Consider the following 22683-nt stretch of genomic DNA (forward strand, 5'->3'; position numbering starts at 1 on the left):
CATGCTCAGTGTATACTGCGCCGACATGGCTGCCGCAAGATACTCGTCCGATGTTCTGCAAATGTTCTACGGCCCAATACCGAGGGAGGAAAGAATAAACCTTCCCGAGCCGTTGACATATGAGGTTCACGCATTATATGACGGGTTTCAAATATCCCAAAACAATTTCCAAGAATGGCTCCGTGTGTGGAGAATGGCAATATCCGAAAGGAACCCAAACAATAGAGATCTTTTGAGGTTCGCAAGAGAAAACAAAGAAAAGATCACCGATTTGGTCAAACAAGAAACTCTAAGGTTAAATAGCGTTAAAGTAAGTTTCGGGTTACAAGTGAAGTTCTCAATAGAAAGAAACGACGAAACGCAATTCATGGAGCATTATTTCAAAGAAGACGAAACGCACGTTTTCAAAAAGAATGGAGAGGACCTGATAAGACAAAAATTTGACGAATTCATTGAAAACGCAAAAGGAGAAATAGAGCACTGGTCCGAGATGGGATCAGGATAGGCGGTTGAAAGGATACAGGTCGCGTACGTGAATGTTGCGCGCTATCAGCCACTTCGCGGACGGACCTATTTGCCTCTTCCTGCCAAACTGGCGAAAAAGAAGGCAATTGTCAACGTGAAAAACATGGATAATAAATGTTTGAAGTGGGCACTCAGAGCCGCTTTATTCCCTCCAAAAGATGGAAAAAACCCGCAAAGACCAAGCAAATATCCGGTCAATGACGGTATCAACTACGCAGGCATCGATTTCCCAACACCGGTAAAACAGATAGAAAAGCTCGAGGCCCAAAACCCGAAACTCGCAATAAACGTATTTGGCTGGGAAAACGATTGTGTGATCGTGCACCAGATAAGCAAAAAACAAGCCAATTTGCCGCGGATAAACTTGATGTTAATCGAGTCAGGGGAAATCCAGCACTACTGTTTCGTAAAAAGAGAAAGCGCTTTGCTATTCGATCAGACCAAGTATAAAGGCGCAAAGCACTATTGCATGCTGTGCTTGACCGGTTTCTCAAGAGCAGACTTGCTCGTGGATCGCAAAAAATATTGCAACGGTGTCAACGGCAGGCCGACAAGGATCGTGATGCTGAAGAGGGGCAAAACATACTTTCTTTCCAAAACTTCAAAAAACAGATGAAGATGCCTTTCATTATTTACGCGGACTTCGAAGCTCTTGTCAGAAAGATTCTGGGCTGTGAGCGTGAAAGAACGCAAACAAGCTACACAGAGAAGACCGAAAAGCACGAGGCATGTGGGTACTCATACATGGCTGTGAGAAGCGACGGTAAAGTGGTAGGTTCAAATACTTACAGGGGCGAAAACGCGGTGGGAACGTTTTTAAGCGACATTCTGCAGGAAGAGGTGAAAATAAGAGAGAGTTTGGCAACACCAAAAACGATTGATATGACGGCCGAAGACTGGGAAAAATTCAAAAACGCAAAAGACTGCCACGTTTGTAACAAAAGTTTGATAAAAGACGAGTTCTTAGACTCAATGTCCATCTGGGACCATGACACAGGGAGCTATTGCGGCCAAAGTCACAAACGTTGTTATTACGCGGCGCTCAAAAAAATAACATTTGTTGGGCCAAAAAGAGAAAGAAAAGAAAAAGATAAAATTGACGAATGGATTGCAAAAAATCAGGAAACATGTTTGTTCTGCGCAGAATCTTTGATGAAGAAAAACTTCAGAGACGCTGTAAAGGACCATTGTCACATAACGGGCAGGTACCGCGGAGCCGCGCACGCCGAATGCAACAAGAAACTGCGAATTAACCCGAAGACTGACCCAATACCAGTCGTATTCCACAACCTGAGGGGCTACGACGCGCACCACTTGATGCAAGCGATGTCGAAGCTGGAGAAAGAGGTCAAATGTGTCGCCAACAACATGGAGAAATATATCACATTCTCGGTCGGTAATCTTCGTTTCATCGACAGCTTGAACTTTTTGCAAGGGAGCCTTGATTTACTTGTAAGAGCGACACCGAAGGAGGCTTTGAAAAAAACATCAACGATTTCGAAAGGCAGCGACCTGCTTTACAAAAAAGGGATCTATCCTTACGAGTACATGGACTCAAGGGAAAGATTCAGCGAGACAAGGCTTCCGGACAAAGAGAAGTTTTACAGCAAGCTGAACGACGAGCACATAACAGACGAAGAGTACGCGCACGCGCAGGCTGTCTGGGAGTATTTCGAATGCAAAACGCTGGGCGATTACCACGATCTTTACGTGAAAACGGACGTCGCGCTGCTGGCGGATGTTTTTGAGAACTTCCGAAACCTGTGCCTTGAGCAGTACGGGCTGGATCCGGCTCATTATTTCACGTCGCCAGGCCTTTCCTGGGACGCGCTCCTGAAAAAGACTGGGGTCGAGCTTGAGCTCTTCACAGACTACGAAATGCATCTCTTCGTGGAAAGGGGAATGCGGGGCGGAATCTCCATGGTGAGCAACAGGTACGCCAAGGCAAACAACCCGCAGGTACCGGGCTACGACCCCAGCAAGCCAAAAAAATACCTCCTCTGTCTCGACGCAAACAACCTTTACGGATGGGCGATGAGCTTGCCTCTGCCGATAAGAGGTTTCAAGTGGAAACGCGAGTTGCCCACAGAGGAGGAGATTCTTGGGATGAAAGAAAACGCGAAGAAGGGGTGCATTCTCGAAGTCGATCTTGAATACCCTGCAGAACTGCACGAGGAGCACAACAGCTATCCCCTGGCGCCGGAGAAAAAGGCCGTAAAAAAGGAGTGGATGTCGGACTACCAAAAGGGGCTGATGAAAGACCTGGACCTGAAACCCCCGGACAGCAAGAAGCTGCTGCTAACGCTTCATGACAAAAAGAACTACGTCGTGCATTACAGAAACTTGCAGTTTTATCTGAAGCAGGGCATGAGACTGAAGCGTGTGCACAGGGTGCTGGAGTTCGAACAAGAACGCTGGATGGAGCCTTACATCCGGATGAACACAGAGTTCAGGAAGAAAGCGAAGAGCGTCTTCGAACAGAACTTTTACAAGCTCATGAACAACTCCGTTTTCGGCAAAACCATGAAAAACCTGCCCAATCGCGTTGACATAAGAATAGTGCGCAGCAACGAGACGGACAAAATAAGGAAATTGATCGCCAGCCCTTTGTACTCAAGGCATGTTTTATTTTCTAACGACATGGCAGGAATCGACATGCGAAAAAGCAAGCTGCTTCTCAACAAGTCGGTCTACATGGGGATGACGATCCTTGACAACAGCAAGATCCTGATGTACGACTTCTTTTACAACGAGCTTAAAAAGCAGTACGGCTCGAAGTGCGAGCTCTTGTACACGGACACCGACAGCCTTCTTGTCGAGATCGAAGCTGATGACGTCGACGAAGACATGAAAAACAACATGGGCCTTTACGACACGAGTGACTACCCGAAGGACCATCCACTCCATTCGAACACCAACAAAAAGGTCTTGGGCAAGATGAAAGACGAATGCGCAGGAACCCCCATCGCAGAGTATGTTGGTCTGAGACCGAAAATGTACTCCATCTTGAAGGCGGACGAAAAAAATATTAAAAAAGCGAACGGCGTGAAAAAGAACGTTGTCAAGAAACAAATAACGCATGAACAGTACAAGGAAACGCTTTTCGGTGCGAAGCAGCAATGGCATGGAATGAACATTCTTCGAAGCGAGGGACACGAGATCTACGGTATGCATCTTAACAAAATTTCGCTTTCGCCATTTGATTCAAAGCGATGGATAGGTGACGATGGTATCCATACAAAAACTTACGGGTACACCTGCATGGATATATTGTCAACATTAACAGATGACGAACTTAGAGGGTTGGAAGCCGAAGTTTCAAAGTTGCTCTGGGGGTAACTGTGTGTTCGGAGGAACAACCAGCAGCTCTTCGCGCACGAAGCCGCGCTTGGGCCCGTCTCGCAGATAGTAGAGAACGGGCTGATCCGGTTTGGAAAAAGATCTTTCAATGCCGAAAACTTTCAAAGACCAGATTGGGTCCGTTGTTCTTTTCACGCCCCCTTCAAGCTCGCCGGGCTGGTAGAGATAACGAACTTGGACAAGAGGGGGGAGGATTTTTTCGCGTTTCCCAACAGGCCTCGTATAAGGTGTCGACGGCCTCGTATAAACAGATTTTTTTTCTTTGATGGCGACGGCGGGCTTCTCGCCGATAAGGTTTGTGACCTCGTTGTTCAGAGCCGAAACAACATCAGGAAGTCTTTTCACCCAGGCCGTGGACCGCTTGCCCTCAGGGAGAAGCATTTCCACGGCGTACTGGTGGCCGAACAAGCGCTCCGCCAGGGTGCGGTTGAAACGTTCGAAAATGGCCTGGTCGCGGTGAATGTCAACGCGCCCGCGCCGGATGAAGGTTTTGTGCTTGTCCATTTCTTTTGTGACAGCGCCCATGAATTCGCGCCCGGGATCAACCTGCAGCATTTCAGGCCATTCGAGAGGCGAGCGCTTGTAAATCTTCTGAAGGGCCTGGGCGACCTCATCAGAATTCTTCGAAGTCAGGGGTTCGGCCTCTTTGTAGCGGCTGGCCACGTCGACAACGGTGAGAGCATATTTATAAACTTTGCGGCCGCGAGGGAGCTTGTCGTGCGGCAGAAAAAGAAGGTCCGCCTGATGGACCTTGTTGGGCGTGGGAACGTCGAATTTCGGCCGAGGAATCCGCTTCGGCGCGGGGAGGTATATCTGCCAGAGCGCTTGCCTGATCAGCCACTTTGTTGCGGCATCTTCAAGTACCTTGGCGGCCTCGGCTAATTTTTTGATCTCGGCGATTCCTTTCCAGTAGCCCCCGGGGCCGTAGTAAATCTTCGCGAGTTTGGCGTCCATATAAGTAAGGCGTAAAAAAGTTTAAAGGAACCGGAAAGCCGCGTAGCCCAGAGCGAGAGCGCCGGCGCCCACGAACGCGAGTTCACCGTTTTTCTGCTGCTCGCTTGGCTGATAGAAATCTGAGAACTTGGGCTCCTTGGGGGGCACCATCTGTTCGTCAGGATGCGCCTGGTTTTAGAGTTTGAAGACGTAGTCCGTGTTGGTGAAGTTCTGCTTGGCCTGCTCCTTCGTTTGCGCGTTGGTCGAGATCCAGTCGAGAAGCTGGGTGCGGTCGCGCGTGTATTTGGCATAAGCCGCTTGATAATCTTCGAGAGCTTTGTCGTGGCGCTTTTTTTCTTCAAGCGCGGCTTTGTCGCCCACGCCGAGCGCCCTCGCCAGATAATTGCCGCCGATAAAAGCCGTGGCGTTCAACATAGCTCCGCCAATCATGATCGCGATGCTCGCCATGGTTGTATATTATCGGAAGATTTTTTTTTTAAATCGTTGATTTCAAACGCTGTCGGGGAGGATTTTCTGGTCCTCGAGGTACTTTTTGAGCGCAATGCTGCCCGTGATGACGGCGGTGAACTTCATGTAATTCATAAAGCTGCTGCTGGCATCGGAAGTGAAATTCTCTTTCACAACCTTTTTCGCGGCCCAGCCGATGTCCGCGGCTAATCCCGTGAGAGTTGCGTCGTCAATGACGGTCTTGACAAGCTTGTTGTCGGACATGGCGCGTTCGATATAAAGAAAGAGCGAAAGTTCAAAACAAAATTAATTGGGGGTTTCTGTCTTTTCAACCTCTTCCGTGAATTCTTTGATTTTATCTTCAATTTCAATTTCTCGCCTGACCTCTTGTTTTATTTTTCGCCGCCTTTCTCCCTCTTCAACAAGCATTTCGTCGGTAAGACGTCTCACTATCGTCCAAGTCTTGACGGTGAAATCGGCCCAAAAAAGCGTAATCCCTCCGATTGCTGCCGTATAGATGAGAACCTGCGCAAGGCTAGGCATCGTGATATAAATCACACGCAAATGTTCAAAGCATTTTTTTTAATCCTCTTGGCAGTGTCGCGCGAGAAGGTTCTGGCTCGGCGCTCGCGGGCTCAGGCGCGGGCTCAGGCGCGGGCTCCGGCGTTTTGAATTTGTCGAACGCGTGCTTGGCCATTGGCTTGAGCTCTTCACGTTTGTAATAGATTCTGAGCAGGGAAACGCCTATGCCGCCAATACCAATCCATTGGTTGGCGCTGAGGCCAAAAAGGCCGCCGCTCTTTGGGCTTTCGCCTTCTGTAGTTGGAGTTGGCTCAGGGGCCTCTGGGGCGGCTTTTGCTTCCTTTTTTTCAACGCGATAAGCCTCGGCCGCTTTCTTCTGTTCTTCCCGGGCCAGCCGCGTTCTTTCAGCAACCATTTTTCCAGCAGCCACACGCTTGGGGTTTTTCACGCGCTGCGTGGTTGCAGTCGGAGTCGTCGCTTGCTGTGTGACATCGGCGGCAGGCGCTGCCTTGATCTCGACCTGAGGCGCAGTGACGGCAGGTGAGCTCTCGGATTGTTCGGTTGACATTCTGAAGCGAACCGTATTCTACGCAAATAAAAAAGTTTAATTGTTAACAATTTGTCAGCAAGACCTCAGCATTTGTTGATGAATGGTGACCATTTATTCTGCAGTTGCTGATCCGGGTACTTCATCAACGCCCTCAAGCAGATAGCCGTGTTCATCGCGAGAAGGGTGGATCTTCTCCGGCAACTGTGGACTAAAATCAATATGTTTTGTGGTGATCAGCGCCGCGTTGGCCGCGGCAAGAAACCGACCGCACTTCAAAGCAAGGTTGCCGGCCAGATTGAAGAGCTCTTTGTTCAAGATGTAGTCGTTTCTGAGCTCTTTTTGGTAAGCCTTGATGTCTTTGATTTTGACGGTCATTCCGACCACTTTGGTTGCAAGAAAATGAAGCTGTCGGCTTTGTCTTTGAGCCCACGTATGTCTCGTAGCGTTTGGTGAATTTCTCGACATCTTTGTCGCTCAGGCGCTTCACCTGCTCATGGGTTAGCTGCACTCCGATGGCCTCTTTGGCTTTGCCTGTGGGCACGAGCACGGCCAGCTTCTCGCGAAGAGCAGGAATGTCGGGGGCGGTTGGAACAAGGCCACCTGCGGGACCACTCGACGGCTCGGGCTCGGTTTGAAGAAGTTTCATAACTTCTTCTAACGCGGCGTCTTCTCCAGCCATTGTGCAAGGCTATATACAGCTTACATTTTTTTTATTCAAATAACTTTACCCCGTAGGGGTGGCGAAGCGCGAACACAAGATAAGAGAACTTTCGCTCTTTCAGCTTTGAAAGCAGGCCTTTGTACTCATCAGGGGAAAGCTCGCCGGCGTAATCGTCGAAGATGGCTTTCGTTGTCTTGGCCGAGGGGGTGTAAAAGAGGACGATCGCCGCCACGTTCTCCCGGAAGGAAGATGTTATGCCGGTCAACTTCTGGGTCAGCACCCACACGCCGACGCGCATATGCCTGGCAGAAAAGGCGAGATTCACCAGCTCGCCTGTGCGCCCTTTCACGTCTTTGGAGGCCGCGCAGTCGTCGAGGATTATGAGCGTGTTGGTGCCCGCGAAAAGCCATATCACGAGCTTCAACCACCTTTCCACGGCATGCTGCTCGCAGACTATCACATCAATTCTTGGATCGTTTTCGCCAAGCCGGTGGAAGGTCTTGTTGTGCGTGAACGTCGGGCAGATAAGCACGATGTAGTCGAACTTTCCGCGGAACGGGCCGTAGAGCTGGTCCACCACGAACCTCGATTTGCCAAAATTGGTCGGCCCCACGATCAGAGCGTTGAAGGGTATCTTGCTAGGGTCCATGTTATACTAACCCCTGTAAATCTAACATCTGTCTTTCCATAATGTTGAGCTGGGTGTCGGCGATGACGAATACGTGGCATTTCACGTCGTCTGATCCTTCGGTTTTACGCTCAATTTCCAGCTGGACCCCGTCCGTACTGTTCACAATCCGCGTGCCGCTGCCGTGCATTTCTCGGTTAACCATGGAGCGCATATCAATCACAAGCCCGAACTTATCACCGGTGTAAAACTTAGTCATATCCATGTGCTCCGTTTTATTTTTTTCTTTCACAAACACGTTGCGGGCCTCTTCCCACATGTCCTTGCCTTCGATGCCGTCGTTGTAAAGCATGTTGGGCGAGCCGTTGATCGTGACGTTGACTTTCGTCAGATCGGGGAAGATGAATTTTTCTGAATCTCTTTGGCCAGCAGTATACGGCTCTACAAACAGGAGGAGGAGGGCTTTTAGCGAAGTTCTTTGGGCGTTGACTTTGATGGTGATCCTCGTGTCAATGTCTTTTTTGAAGGTCACCTCTTTGTCATGCAACACGTGGTCGTAAAGGAACTCTTTGTCGTTGTAGTAAATACTCCGCGCCTCGTCTGCCAGAGTCTTGCTGCGGATCATTTTGTACTCGAGCTGTATATTTTTTAGCTTGTATTCCAGCTTGGTTGTGTCGGAACCTTTGACCACGTGCTTTGCTTCGGCAAGGGTTATTTCGAACATGAGGTCGTTGTAAAGGGCCTGGGGGTAGAAAACGCCGTGGTCGGTTAAGATCTGATGGTCCAGCCTGATCCGGTACTTTTTTCCGTATACTCCGTTCAGCTTGTATTCAACAGCGGCATCCACTTCTTTTTTCTTGTCTCCCTCGTCTGGGCAGATCTTGCACAGATCCTCGCTCTGAATCACTTCGAGAATCCTGTTGTCGCGCTCTTCCTGCGAAAGGAAAAGGTCTTCGAAAGTTTTGTAGATGTCGTACCCGACCGTGTCTTGCAGTTTTGTTCCCGCAAACTTCACGACCAGCCTGTCAACGAGCGCCCGCGTGACGTTCTTTACGAGGAAGTTGTTGGCTTCCCCTCCAGAAAGGTCGATGTCAAAGACAAGCGCTAGCGAGCCCGGCACCAGAACCTCGTTCTCGTTCAGCTTGGGCACGTAAACGTACAGATTATTGCCGGGGCTGGCTTCAGAGGGGTTAAAGGTGATTCGTTTGACCGCGTGCTCGGCCTTCATGGCGTGTACGGTCTTTTCGCTGTACGTCGGGCGAAGGTTCTCTGGAACAACTGACATTGTATAAATATCCCGGCGATTATTTCTAATTTGAAAAATAATAGGCTTGAAATATATCGCTATGGCGGAAGGCGGTGGCGAATTTGGCTACGAAGACCCGTACCTTGACAATCGGCTTGGCCACGATGATTCTGATAAAGGAAAAAAGGCCAACAAAACCCAACCTTTTCAGCCAGGCGCTGCGTCCACTCCCTACCAACCTGGCGCCCCCTACCATGGGGGCGAACAAACGGAAATGTCTTCTATGCGGCAAGAGAAGTCCGGCCTGCCTGACACTTCTTATACCAAGACATCCTTTGGGGGAGAAGAAATCCCCTTGATTGAAAGAACACCTTCAATCAGCGATCTTCAAAAAGAATGTTATTTGCGGCAAAAACTCAAAAAAGCTGTAGATATGATAAAAGACAAATTCCCAAAAGCAAACTTTGAAAAAGTCACAATTAGAAGAGGCACCGGAAAAATGAGGGAAAAATTGTTACTTTGGGGTCTAAAAAGGGTGAGTACAAGATTCTAAAAGATGATGAGTCAGGCTTCATGCAAAATTTTTTAGACAGCTTCAAAGATAAACTTGGGCCGAGGGCTGAACAAATTATAGCCGAAGACCGAGATACAATCATAGAACAACGTCAAAGACTGATAGAAGCTGAAAACCAACTAAAACAGGCGGAAACATTCTCTTCGCAAAGAGAAGAAAAAAAGAAAGAAGTGGAAGCCCTTAGACAAAAAATCGCGCAAACTGATGCTCAGATTGATGGCATTCAGGATAAATATGGTTCGAATCTTGATAGTGAAGCAGAGCTGCGTAGACTCAAACAGCAGAAAAAGAACTATCAAACCGATCTTGAAAACAAGAAAAAAGCTTTGGACTCGCTCACAAAAAAAGCAAGAAACGTGGAAAAAGAACAAGCCAAGGCTGACAGACTCATGGCCAGCCTCGCTGCAAAAGAAAGTGAAACAAACGCCATGGAAGAAAGGCTGAACAACACAGAAACGTTGGACGAACTGAAAGAGCAGGAAAGCGAGCTGCAGCGCCAAAACGCGGAAGACCAGGCAATCATCCAAGATGAGAATGCCTCGCCCTCTGAAACAGAAGCCGCAGAAGGCAGAGTGGCAGAAAGAAACGAAGAGCTTGCGCGTTTGCAAACTCAGATCGAGGAAAGGGAAAGGGGGCGGCCTCTCTTGGAAAGGGTCAAGGAGATCTTCAAAAAATATGGCGTGACATTGACCGCTATTCTTGTCGCCGCCGGGACCACAATCGGAGCTGTCATCGGGGTCCTCACCAGAGGTTTGAAAGCCACCGGCAAAGCTTTGGGAAATGGCCTCAAAAATATTGCCGCGAAACTTGGTTCTCTGCTGCCCGGGCTGATTGGCTCGATTGTGAGCTTCCTTTTCAAAGCCGCCGGCCAAGTTGTCGGGTTTCTGGCCGAGCACACATGGCTGCTCATTCTTGCCGCGGTGGCCTTTTTGTTCGAAAAATATTTTAAGAAGCAGCGTTAACCAGCGGGGCTCTACCCCGCGCCCCGGGGCTGTGGGGTGGAACCCCCCACTTACCGCCAAGCCATGAACAGCAACGCCGATAATCCAACTACACCGACAATGACAGCCGTTTTGTTAATTTCGTGCTGCGGTGTTTTATCCGGAGCCTCGAGTTCTATTTTTTGCGCCTGTGCTTTTTGAGTTTCGGACGAAGCTGGTTTCCTGTGGGGTGGAACCCCACGCACCGATTCGGCTGTTGCGGCTTTGTGTATCGGGTTGGACGGATGGCTGTTGGAAGGGTTGATTTTTGACGGGCCGCCTGCCATGATTTCGAGCCCAGCTTTTTTTGTGTCTGGATTTACCTCGTTGTTCACCCCCAGTTTCATCCCGGAGACCGCCTGTTTCAGCTTGTTGTTGTAACCGATCGTGCTTGCGGTGTTTATTATCATTTGCGCGGGCATGAGCCAGGCTATGGGGGCAACGGCGAGATTGAGCCTGACCTTCGCTTGATCCACCGCGAGCTGGTACCTTTGCACGCTCTTGGCCAAGTCGGGCTGTCTGATCGCGTCTTCCATCAGCACCGGGAACTCGCTCTGGGCTTCTCTTGCTCGGCCACCAGAACCGTGAATGCTGCTGCGGACGTTGACTTGTGCGCCCAAGATGCAGTAAACGAAAGCCTCTATTGACTGGTTGATTCTTGACAAGCCCGCCTGCGTCAAACCGTTCGCGGTGTTTGGCGCGAACCAGTCCGCTTGAGCATCAGAAGCGGCCCCCGGCTCGATGTAATAGATCAGGTTTCCTTGAATACCTTTCCCGCCTTCATCGCTGAATTTGTTCCATCCCGGATATTGGTAGTCAGTTTTCGTCGCGCCGCTCGCATAGACGTAAACGCTTCCCAGACCGTGGTTTTCTCCGTGCGTGCAGCGGAAATCGCTCGAGGGGTCTATACCGAACTCGTTGCATATCCTCTTGTACGAAGCAACGTCATAATGATTATTGTATTGGTTGAAAGGCGGATCTCCGGGCAAAGCGCTCATGCTCTGAATTCCTCCTAGCTGGTACAAAATTCGCCTGACCGTGAAATACACGTGGAATTTGTAGAAAGCTCTTATTTGCGGGGGGAGATTCATCCCGATGTCAAAGATTTCGCGAGAAACTCGGCACGCCTGTGTCGCGCAGAAAACCGCGAAGTTGAGCTGCTGCGGCCAATATTTCATGTCAGGTCCTCCTAACGAGTGTTTTGATTCGGTTCCAGACGTGTGTTTGAGTTTGGTGTCTTGAAATATTTCTATGAATTTCGTTGTGAAATGCTGGTCAGGCGTGACGTAAATTTGGATTGGGGCGTCGAATTTTTTTTTTCAAACTTTGCGCTTTGCCGTCGAAAGGTACCGCAGGGATGGGCAAGGAAACTTTTGAACCAAGCGGCGCCAGCTGGTAAGGAAACCCTCCAATGTCCCCCGAGCGCTTGTCTTCCAAACCGAGCGCCTTTTTCATTTCCTCGCTCCAATATTTTTTGTCTGAGCCGAAGACGCTTTGAAGCGAGCCTGGACCCTCTTTGAAAAAGATTTCTTCCGTTACGTTTTTTCGGTCGGTATTCCCCTGAGCAATGAAACGGGATCTATCGGCCTTGGGGAAATGTGCCACAAATTCTATCCATGCGTTTGACTTGGCTATTGCGTCTTTTATCACAACGTTAGGATCTTTCCACACATTCGCCATATTATTTGAACACAATTTTATTTGTTAAATATAAAATGGTTGTTCTCACTATTGTCACGCAACAGAACGGCGAGACTATCTATTTCGAAGACCCGATACCGAGAGTCGATTTCATGAAACTCATTTCGTGCAGTTTATACAACAGCTGGGACACTTTGAAAAGAGAAGGCTCGGCCACCTTGGGAGATAATAATGATGCCAAAAATGTCACTTTGCCAGTTGGTCAAGTACTCCCAGAGCATTACAATTTAGAAAGAATTGCACTAGAAATAGGCAATCTGTTCGCCAAATATGACTATAAGTTGGAAACAGAAATAAACCAACCTCGTGGCCAGCTTGTAATCAAAAATTCTGGGTTAAGACCGATAGAACTTGATCGTGACTTAGCCGGTTTGCTTGGTATTGCGCGAAAGCTGAAGTTTATAACCTTCGCAAAAAGGCTTTCATCTCCAACGTCATATTTCATTCATTGCGACTTGATCGATAAACAAAAGAATCTGTTCAATGGCAAAAGGTCAGATATCTTGGCCTCTTTTGATGTGAAAGGAAAGCCTTATGAAAAAGTAAGCTACCAGGCTTCTCCGCAACAGGTTTTGCGAAACTGCTCTACAGACCAGTCCATAAATAGCATCACCATTAACGTGAAAGATGAAAATGGCGAACTCTTTGATTTCAAGGGCTTGCCACTTCTTTTTGAATTAGAGTTTATTTGAACACAATTTTATTTGTTGAAATAAAATGGTTGTTCTCACTATTGTCACGCAACAGAATGGCGAGACAATGTATTTTGAAAAACCGATACCGAAAGTGCATTTCATGAAACTCATTTCTTGCAGTTTGTACAACAGCTGGGACACTTTGAAAAAAAGAGGAACAGCAACCTTGACTGGCTCTGCCACCGCAATTTTCTTACCAGGGCATTACACTTTAGAAAGTTTGGCAGAAAAAATAGACAGCATGTTCACCAAAATCGGTTATGATATGGAAACTAAAATGAATGAACCTCGTGGCATGCTTCAAATCGTAAATAAAGGGTTCAAGAGAGTTGTTCTTGACACAAATTTATCGAATTTTCTTGGTGTTAAGCCAAAGTTGCCCACTAAAACACTCGTAAAAAGGCTTTCATCTCCAACGACATATTTTATTCGTTGTGATTTGATCGACACAGAACGTTCAATGGCAAAAGGTCAGATGTATTAGCCACGTTTTATGTGAAAGGGAAGCCTTATGAAAAGGTGATCTACCTGGGTTCTCCGCAACAGGTTTTGCGAGACTGCTCTACAGACCAGTCCATAAATAGCATCACCATTTGCGTGGAAGATGAAAATGGCGAACTATTTGATTTCAAGGGCTTCCCTCTTCTTTTTGAATTAGAGTTAAATTAAATTTCTTTATATACGCAATGTCTTCGGCGAATCTGTTGCCACCAAGCGCGCCGCCTGCCGAGAATGAAAGAAGAATCTATCCAAGCCTTCCCGAAACGACAAATGCCGAGAATTTCCGGCTAACCGAGATAAGCAGAATTGAAAAAGAAATATCTGCTGAGGTCGAGCATTACACGCTTGTGTTGAAAAAATACAAAAAAGCCCGGAAAGCGCTTCACTATTCCGTGGTTGGCCTTGGCGCCTTCACAGCAGTTCTGTCTTCTGGAGCTGTCGCAACATCACTTACCGGTGTTGGAATTGTTGTCGGCGCGCCTGTTGCCGGGATAGCCGCTTTATCTGGCGCAGTTTCCACTGGCCTGTCCGTTGTCAACAAGAAGCTTGAACGCAAGGTTAATAAACACTCGAGAATCCACTCTCTGGCAATTGCAAAACGTGACTCGATAAACTGCTCTGTCTCACAGGCTCTTAATGATAATCGAGTTTCTGACACGGAGTTTCAACTGATCACACGTGAAATGCAAAAATATTGTGGTGCTCCCAACATTCCTTGCGTGACAGTTCTAGAACATTCTTGCGTTACCATAAGACATTTAGGTCTTAGAGGGGGATTTAGCAATACCCTCAATTGTAAACACGTGCCCTTGTTGAGAAAGCCGTTGTTGTTCGAGTGCTGAGTTGTTAGCAGAAAAAACGGAGTTTAGTTGTTATTAGTGTTCGTCTGTCTTGAACGCTAAATTAGTGACCCCGACGCGATCATGCCCGACGAAGCTGACATTCCGACACAACCAACTGCAATTGCTAATGCTGTTTCGCTGAAACTACCGGATTTCTGGCCGTCTCACCCTGAACTTTGGTTCGCACAAGCTGAGGCGTTGTTCACTGCTCAAAATATCACCCACGAAAAGACGAAGTTCGGTCATGTGGTTCGTGTTCTCCCGGCCCAATATGCCTCAGAAGTACGCGACATTATTTTACGACCGCCGGAAGCTCCTTATACGGCACTGAAAACCGAATTACAAAACCGTGTCTGCCCTTCCAAACGACAACGATTACAGCAACTCCTACACGTGGAAGACCTTGGAGATCGAAAGCCATCACAACTTTTACGGCATATGTTGAAGCTTCGTGGTGGTACAGTCGCCGATGCTGGCGAAGACGAGATTTTCCGTGAGCTTTTTCTGCAGAAACTTCCACTCACCGTTCGCACGGCTCTTGCGGTACACAAAGGTGCCAGTCTCAGTGAGCTCGCCGACATGGCGGACAATATGGCGGAGGTCCAAGGTCCTCAAGCACCGGTTTACCAAATACAGCACCAGGGTGATTCTGAGATTAGCGCCATTAAAACCGAGCTACAGAAGATCTGGCAAACATTGCAGTCGACCCCACCAGCCCGTGCACAACCACAGTCTCGCTCCCGCCCCGACATTTGTTGGTACCACGAGCGATTTGGCACGAAAGCTTTAAAATGCCGTGAGCCTTGCAAGTTTCAACAGCAACCGGGAAACTCGACTGCCAGTCGGTGAACGCAGCCCATGCGACTGGCACATCTCCTCTCCTTCGACTTTATGACAAGAATACTAAACTGAACTTTTTAATTGACACGGGAGCGGCAATTAGCGTGTTTCCGGCTGGACGATCAGATCGTTTCAAGAAAGGCGACGTCACATTACGAGCTGCGAATAACTTTATCATTAACACTTACGGTTCTCGACAGTTAATCCTCGATTTCGGGCTCCCACGCCCCCTAACCTGGCGATTTCTAGTAGCTGATGTGACTCAACCTATTATTGGCGCTGATTTTCTGTTACAACACAAATTGTTAGTGGACCTGGACAGACGACGCCTTATTGACACGAGAAATGGGACACGAGTCGAAGCAGAACCTTCACCGTGCTCCACTCCTCACCTTAATTTTCTTTCTACTCAGCCATCCACTGGTGATCCTTTCACACGACTCCTGAATGACTTCCCGTCATTGACAAGCCCTTGCACCAGCGATACTTCTATTAAACATGGTGTTGCCCATCACATTGTCACCGAAGGCCGACCTGTCTTCGCACGACCACGGCGTCTTTCTCCTGAGAAATTGGTTGCTGCTAAAACTGAGTTCAACAAGCTCCTTGAGATGGGAATCGTGCGCCCATCCTCCAGCACATGGGCCTCTCCACTCCACATGGTCCCAAAAGGAAATGGTGAATGGCGCCCATGCGGGGACTACCGCAGGTTGAATGACATCACAACTCCTGATCGCTACCCCATTCCACATATCCAAGATTTTGCGTCCAATTTGGCTGGTAAAACCATCTTTTCCAAGATCGACTTGGTTCGTGCCTACCATCAGATTCCTGTTACCATGGACGACATCGCTAAGGCGGCCATTATCACTCCATTTGGTCTGTTCGAGTTCTGCCGTATGCCTTTTGGCTTAAGAAATGCTGCCCAGACCTTCCAGCGGTTCATTGACGATGTATGTCGTGACCTGGACTTTGTTTTTGCCTACCTGGATGACATCTTGGTTGCTAGCTCCTCCCTCGCTGAGCACCTCCAACATCTTCAGACCCTCTTTCAGCGCTTATCTGACCACGGCCTTGTCATCAACCCAGCTAAATGCGAATTTGGCAAGTCAGAAGTGAACTTCTTGAGCCATACCATTAGCGCAGCTGGTATTCGTCCCCACATTACCCGTGTTGAAGCAGTTCGCACGTTTCCAGTTCCCCAAGACAAGAAGGCACTGCACCAGTTCGTGGGCCTCATCAATTATTATCACCGCTTTGTCCCCAGGTGTGCTGAGATCTTACAGCCCCTACACCTGGCGCTTGCAGCGGACAGTTTCACATGGACTGCCTCCTGTCAACTAGCATTCGACGCAGCCAAAGTGGCCTTGTCCGAGGCAGTTATGTTGGTCCATCCTCACCCACATGCCGCCACCTGCATCACGACCGACGCATCAAACCTCGCTGTCGGAGCAGTCCTTGAACAGTTCATTCATGGACAATGGAGACCTATCTCCTTCTTTTCGAAGAAGTTGAGCCCTGCGGAACTCAAATACAGTGCCTTTGATCGTGAACTGTTGGCTGCTTACCTAGCTGTCCGACATTTCCAGTATTTTGTAGAGGGCCGTGTGTTCCATATCAACACGGACCACAAGCCTCTTACCTTTGCACTTCATTCCAGTGCTGAACGACATTCACCACGACAAGCGCGGCACCTGGCCTTTATTTCCGAGTTCACGTCAGACATCCGCCATATCGAAGGCCAAGCTAATCGTGTCGCTGATGCACTGTCACGCAACGTCCTTGCCCTGGAACAATCCCCAATCGACCTTGAAGCCCTTGCTTCTGCTCAAGAACTAGATGGGGAGCTCCTCAAGCTTTCAACCTCCTCCACTTTATTGCAGCTTGCACAGGTTCCTCTTTCGCACACCGGACGAACTCTCCTTTGTGATATCTCCCAAGGTCGTCCCCGTCCTCTGGTGCCCTTAACGATGCGTCGAGCCATCTTTGACAACCTGCACTCTTTGTCTCATCCGGGCATCAAAGCCTCTCGTCGCCTCATATCTGAACGGTACATCTGGCCAAATATGAAGCGGGACATCGCCTGCTGGACCCGTACCTGCCATGATTGTCAGCAATCCAAGGTACAACGGCATGTCAAAGCCCCGCTGAAGGCCTTCACCCCATTCGACTGCCGTTTTGATAGTATTCATGTGGACATTGTCGGTCCCTTACCTCTATCCAAGGGCTACACTTACCTGTTCACTTGCATTGATCGCTACACTCGCTGGCCTGAGGCAGTTCCGATGGCTGATGCCACTGCTGAGTCCTGCGCTTCTGCTCTTCTGACGGGCTGGATCTCGCGCTTTGGTGTACCGACGACGATAACCTCTGACCGGGGACAGCAGTTTGAATCGGATCTTTGGCATTCCCTAATGAACCTTCTTGGTGCCACACGTCTCCGCATCACAGCGTACCACCCACAAGCAAATGGTCTTGTCGAGAAGTTCCACAGGCACCTTAAAACCGGCCTGAAAGCACGATTGGCAGGTAGTAATTGGGTTGACGACCTCCCTATGGTCCTTCTTGGAATTCGTGCCACCCTCAAAGAGGACCTGTCATGTACGTCCGCAGAATTGGTTTATGGCACAACACTCCGTCTGCCAGGCGACTTCTTCTCTGCCCCTACTATCGAGGACCCATCCTCATTCGTGTCAAGACTGCGTTCTTCCATGCAGCACCTCCAGTTTGTTCCTACGAGATGGCATGGTCGTCGTGATGTTTATCTCCCTCCTGACCTCCATACAGCTACCCACATGTATGTGCGGCGTGACAGCCACAAACCTCCACTAACGCGCCCTTATGATGGTCCCTTTCGGGTTCTCCGCCGTTTTGACAAACACTTTACCCTGGACATTAATGGCAAGACCAAGGAAATCACAGTTGACCGTTTAAAGCCTGCTAGGCTGATGGATGATGCTGGTCCTATTGAGCATCCAGTTGAAGTTTCTGCTCCACATTCTCCAACACTTCCAGCTCCTCGATAGAACACTAGCACTCCAACTCAAGTTCATTCTCACCCACCCACCTTGACCCGAGCAGGCCGCCCAAGTCGTCGACCAGCACATTTCTCAGATTATCTCTCAGACTGGTAGGGGGGTACTGTGGTGCTCCCAACATTCCTTGCGTGACAGTTCTAGAACATTCTTGCGTTACCATAATACATTTAGGTCTTAGAGGGGGATTTAGCAATACCCTCAATTGTAAACACGTGCCCTTGTTGAGAAAGCCGTTGTTGTTCGAGTGCTGAGTTGTTAGCAGAATAAATGGAGTTTAGTTGTTATTAGTGTTCGTCTGTCTTGAACGCTAAAATATCGCCAGTTTAAAGAAGATTTACGAACAAACTTCTCGCGAATACAGACAAGTCCAATACAGCCAGATATCGAAAAAATAAGAAACCAGGTTCGCGACCAGGTTCGGGAAGAATATAGAAAAAAACTTGCGGATTAAACAGCAGGTTTGAACTAAATTTTGAGCGAAAAAACACAAAACTTTCTCTTTGTCTTATCAAAAACAGGTGATTGTGTTACATCGCGTTACCTTCACGCGTGACGTTGTGTGACTGGTTACGTTACTGTCACGCGTGACGTTTCGTGACACGCCACACACAAAAGCAAAACCCTGTCGGGAGGTGCTCGTTGGCTGTTCTTTTGCCTAGCCTCGGCTAGGTCTTTTCGCGCCGCTGACAAGGCGGCTGTCCCGTGTTACCTCCGGACGAGGTTGGGACCTCTGAGCACCTCCCAGTCTCCACTGGGCCGGAGCGGGTTCACTCGGGGTTGTCACCGTGGACGGTCTCACCCCATACCCCTGACAAGCGCCTGTACGTGCCGTATTAGGAATCAGAGGTGGCCACCCTCACATCCAAAAGCACCATCATTTGCTCGCTGATAAATAGTGTTATTACTCAAGCTATATACATTGATCCAGTCGCCGCTACTTTCACTTGCGGTGTGCTTCTCTGTCCTTTGCCTAAATCCGCAGGTTTTACACATACGCATGCGCTTTTGGGTGGCGAGATGATGTCATGCGCTTTTTGTGGCGAGATGATGTCATGCTTGAGCTATATTTAGAGCTTGGCTGAAAAAATTATATCCCAACAACAGTTCTGAAGGCCAAAATGCTTGTGCTGTTCCACGCTATTTGCTTTATTTTCACGGAACTTTCTACGCCCGTTTGGCAGAAAGAGGTCAGACAGATAACATATCAAGTCGTTGAAGCCATGCGAGAAGCAGAGGAAACTTAAACAGGCTCGATCGAGGCCCTTGTTCAACAATATTTCATGTTACGAGCGATCGAAAGCTGCGATCGAATCTTGCTATTTTCTCGTTTCCCACTGCTCGCTTCACTTCGGCAGCTTCTGTGGTGAAAAAATAACTTACAGCGCGTTGGCTGGGCGTATTTTTTCGGTGAATTCTGTTCTGGTTCGCTATTTTCGGCCCAAACAAAAAAATCTTGAGTTGTCCTCCATGTTTTTCTGTACTGCTGGGCCAAGGGCCTGGGGGAATATTTGGTTCCAGTCTTTCTGAGAAAAAATGTCACGCAACTCGCCGATTTCAAAACAAAACTTTTGCTTCGAACTAAGGTTAATATCGTCGCCTCTCAGTAAAATTTCTGAAAGATTTCGGCGTAGTCGTTCCCGTCATACACGGGGTAGCCAAGATAATGTTTTTGTCCGTTTTTATAACACTCGTAACAGAGTCCTTTTAGGCCGCAAGAGTTGCATTTACTGCAAAACATGACCTTAACAATTCTTGATCGTTTTTCGCAAAAGGGCGCCTCATCAATCTCGTAATGCACCTCATCCCAGCATATTGACTTTCTTTCCTTGATTTTTATCGCGATGTACTCCTTGAGAATCTTCTCAATAAGCTCTGGAGGGAGGTTTTGAATGGCCTCGGAAATTTGCACATAGGACGAATGTCTTTCGGCAGCCATGTCGGCTTCCTCCCTCCGTATTGGGCCGTAGAACATTTGCAGAACATCGGACGAGTATCTTGCGGCAGCCATGTCGGCGCAGTATACACTGAGCATGCACTTCTCCAATAGGAAAATTTTTCTGGCACAGTTTTGTATATACAAGTGAAGGGCACATCCGCGCATATTTATTACGGACGATGGACCAGCTTTTTCGCTTTGCTGTTGCGTTACACACACAGTTCTGGCACAGTACACACACACACATATAAAATAGGGGTTCTGGACACAGTGGGCAGCAAGAGGACAACAAACGTCCGAAAAAAGCCCCCCAGTTCCTTCTCCGAAGCTTTAGTCTGAGGAGAAGGAACTGGGGGGCTTTTTTCGGACGTTTGTTGTCCTCTTGCTACCCACTGTGCCAGAACCCCTATTTTATATGTGTGTATAGGGCATCAAAAGGGCAACAACAGGAATGCTTTCATTACAATGGAGGAAGTTAAAATTGACTGTTCATTAATATTTTCTGACATCCAATTTCATCTTCGGTGATCAATTGATCGATCAAACATACTTTTCCTCTTGTTCAAAACAAATTTGCGCTGTTTGGAATCTTAACATTGGAATCATGCGTTATAAATACCAATACGAATTATTTATCAACCTTACCTTTAAAAGAGATTCGCGGGAATAACGTCGATGTTAAATTATTTTTTTATTTTACATTGCAGACCGTGAACTTCACAAAACCATTTTATGCTCGTCCTGTTGTGTTAGTGACGCCAAAACGCACTGACAACAACAACAATGCTAACCTTTCTGGGTCGCGTTGTAACGCTGTCATCGCTTGGGTTGAGGTAAGGAATACCTGTTGTGACCTTTGAGTGATTTTCGCAAACACTCAGGTAACGGCCCAAATATCCCAAGTTCCTCGGGACCCGTGGCCATTATATGACATTGCGTAACAACGTAAATATAATAGTTTGTATAGGAATGTAACAATCTCATATAACAGCTCTGGATATGGAGACAAAATTCAATAAAAACAATAACTTTAACTCTCCTGTTTGTTACTTGTGTTTCTATGCTATTTTGTGGCCGTTTCAAAGCGATTTCAGCAACTTTTGGTTTCACTGTAAGTTTCGTTTATATGAATTCTTTATTACTAATCGGGCCGTATAGCAACTTGAATCAGGCCGGGTTTAATTAATCTTTGTTTTTATTTAGCATACATCTACGACTGATGCACAAGTGTGCGTGAAGAATTACAACAGCGACGCCAACAATAAAGATGTTATCACTGTCGACTACATGGTCACTGGAGGTAAGCAAAGAGATTCCATCTGGAGATTGAAAAAACACTCGGTATATTTAGCATTCTCTTTCCTGTATCCATTCTCCCCCTCTGCGATGTTGCTAATTGCAGTAATCTTTGTAAAAGCTTGCAAACCCATACTGGGAGGGCAGAAGTGTGGATAATTATCAAGCAAGTGTGTACTAGAACATCAGATCGTTTCGTGACAATTGTTTATATGTCTTGCCAGACTTGGATCCTTGCATCGACGTGACATGTCGTTATCAATGCTTGTGTAAAGCGTTTGGACCAAATGATGCTCGCTGCGTTGCTGTTGACAATTGTCCATCCTACCAAGAACCCGTCTACTCATCCAATGGCACAACATACGACAATGAATGCTTGTTTCGACAGGAAATGTGCATTCAGAGACTGAATTTCTCTGTGCAACACCCTGGTAGTTGTGAAGGTTAGAAATTGTTTTACTCTGAAATTTCTGACGATGTCGAAGAGGATGATGATGATTACGATGAAAAAACCTGGGAAATTTAAATCGTTTGTACTGATTTGTGTTTTGCACTGTTATATTCTTAAAGGTTTTCCTTTCCAGCGAGGTCGCCGTCACATGCCACACATTCCTTCACTAGGATATTCTCATTGTGAAGTAATTCGCCTCAAGCCTTGTGTGTTTTATCCTGACAAACCACTTGAAGTTCAGATCACTGTCAATCATGTTGACACCAGTGACAAGTCATATGTACATGATGCCGCTGTGTCGTGGGCCGAAAATGTCAGTTATGATCGATTCACTGCATGTGTGATGGCGGCAGGCTACAATGAGCGGAAATCAAAAGCTAACGTGACAGTTGATTGGATGGCGTACCAAGGGGTTCCAGTGGGTGGTGTTGCCGGGGAAGTACGGATATCACAATGGTGGACTGGAACGACTTGTAAATCTGTCAATTTTCCATCGGTAGGTACTTTTTGATTTCATTTTACGACTCAAGTTCAGGAAGATAATTTCGAATAGCTCACAGTTATCAGTTTAGTTCAATATAATATGATTTCCTTTGGACTAATGGACCTAAAATGTCACCTAATACTCAGCCGTTAGAGTATTAGCCATCCTTAGATTTTCAAATCTTCGCAGGAGCCATAATCGGGGACGGAGACCGTAAGCGCGCGCCATTTCTAGTATTGGGGCTGTCCCTATGATATGGGACAATTTTTCTATTTTTAGAACAAATTGCGCCATCATCTGCGGCGTACGCGCGTACATTCTGCGAGGATTTGCGGATGTAGCGCGGGGAAATTGCTTCCGAAATTCCCGAAATGTTTGACGCTTTTGGCCCACAACTCAATACGTTCATGTCTGTTGGAATTTTACTTCAGTATTTTCGTCGTAAGCTGCTC

The 22683-nt window shown here is 47.7% G+C and overlaps 3 protein-coding genes and 2 pseudogenes across 3 annotated transcripts; 3 read left to right on the forward strand and 2 right to left on the reverse strand.

Annotated features, from left to right (window-relative positions):
• LOC149105875 (uncharacterized) lies at nt 1–2642 on the forward strand (annotated as a pseudogene).
• A 5019-nt stretch (nt 2643–7661) lies between these two features.
• LOC149105876 (uncharacterized) lies at nt 7662–9017 on the reverse strand. Its single transcript, XM_089271529.1, has one exon. The coding sequence runs from the start codon at nt 8930–8932 to the stop codon at nt 7670–7672; it is 1263 nt and encodes a 420-aa protein (XP_089127655.1). The 5' UTR covers nt 8933–9017; the 3' UTR covers nt 7662–7669.
• A 378-nt stretch (nt 9018–9395) lies between these two features.
• Nucleotides 9396–10502, forward strand: LOC149105877 (uncharacterized). Its single transcript, XM_089271525.1, has one exon. It carries the CDS (start codon nt 9467–9469, stop codon nt 10427–10429), a length of 963 nt encoding a protein of 320 aa, XP_089127651.1. The 5' UTR covers nt 9396–9466; the 3' UTR covers nt 10430–10502.
• On the reverse strand, nt 10414–12189 carry LOC149105878 (uncharacterized; annotated as a pseudogene).
• Nucleotides 12190–20070: 7881 nt separating this feature from the next.
• LOC149105879 (uncharacterized) lies at nt 20071–22258 on the forward strand. Its single transcript, XM_089272393.1, has 5 exons — nt 20071–20124; nt 20708–20833; nt 21204–21300; nt 21521–21739; nt 21867–22258. The coding sequence occupies exons 1-5, from the start codon at nt 20071–20073 to the stop codon at nt 22256–22258; spliced, it is 888 nt and encodes a 295-aa protein (XP_089128519.1).
• Nucleotides 22259–22683: the final 425 nt, after the last annotated feature.

The sequence above is a fragment of the Orbicella faveolata genome, unplaced genomic scaffold (genome assembly GCF_042242905.1).
Source record: "Orbicella faveolata isolate gen_17 unplaced genomic scaffold, um_ofav_v1 contig_34, whole genome shotgun sequence".
Taxonomy (NCBI): Eukaryota; Metazoa; Cnidaria; class Anthozoa; order Scleractinia; family Merulinidae; genus Orbicella; species Orbicella faveolata.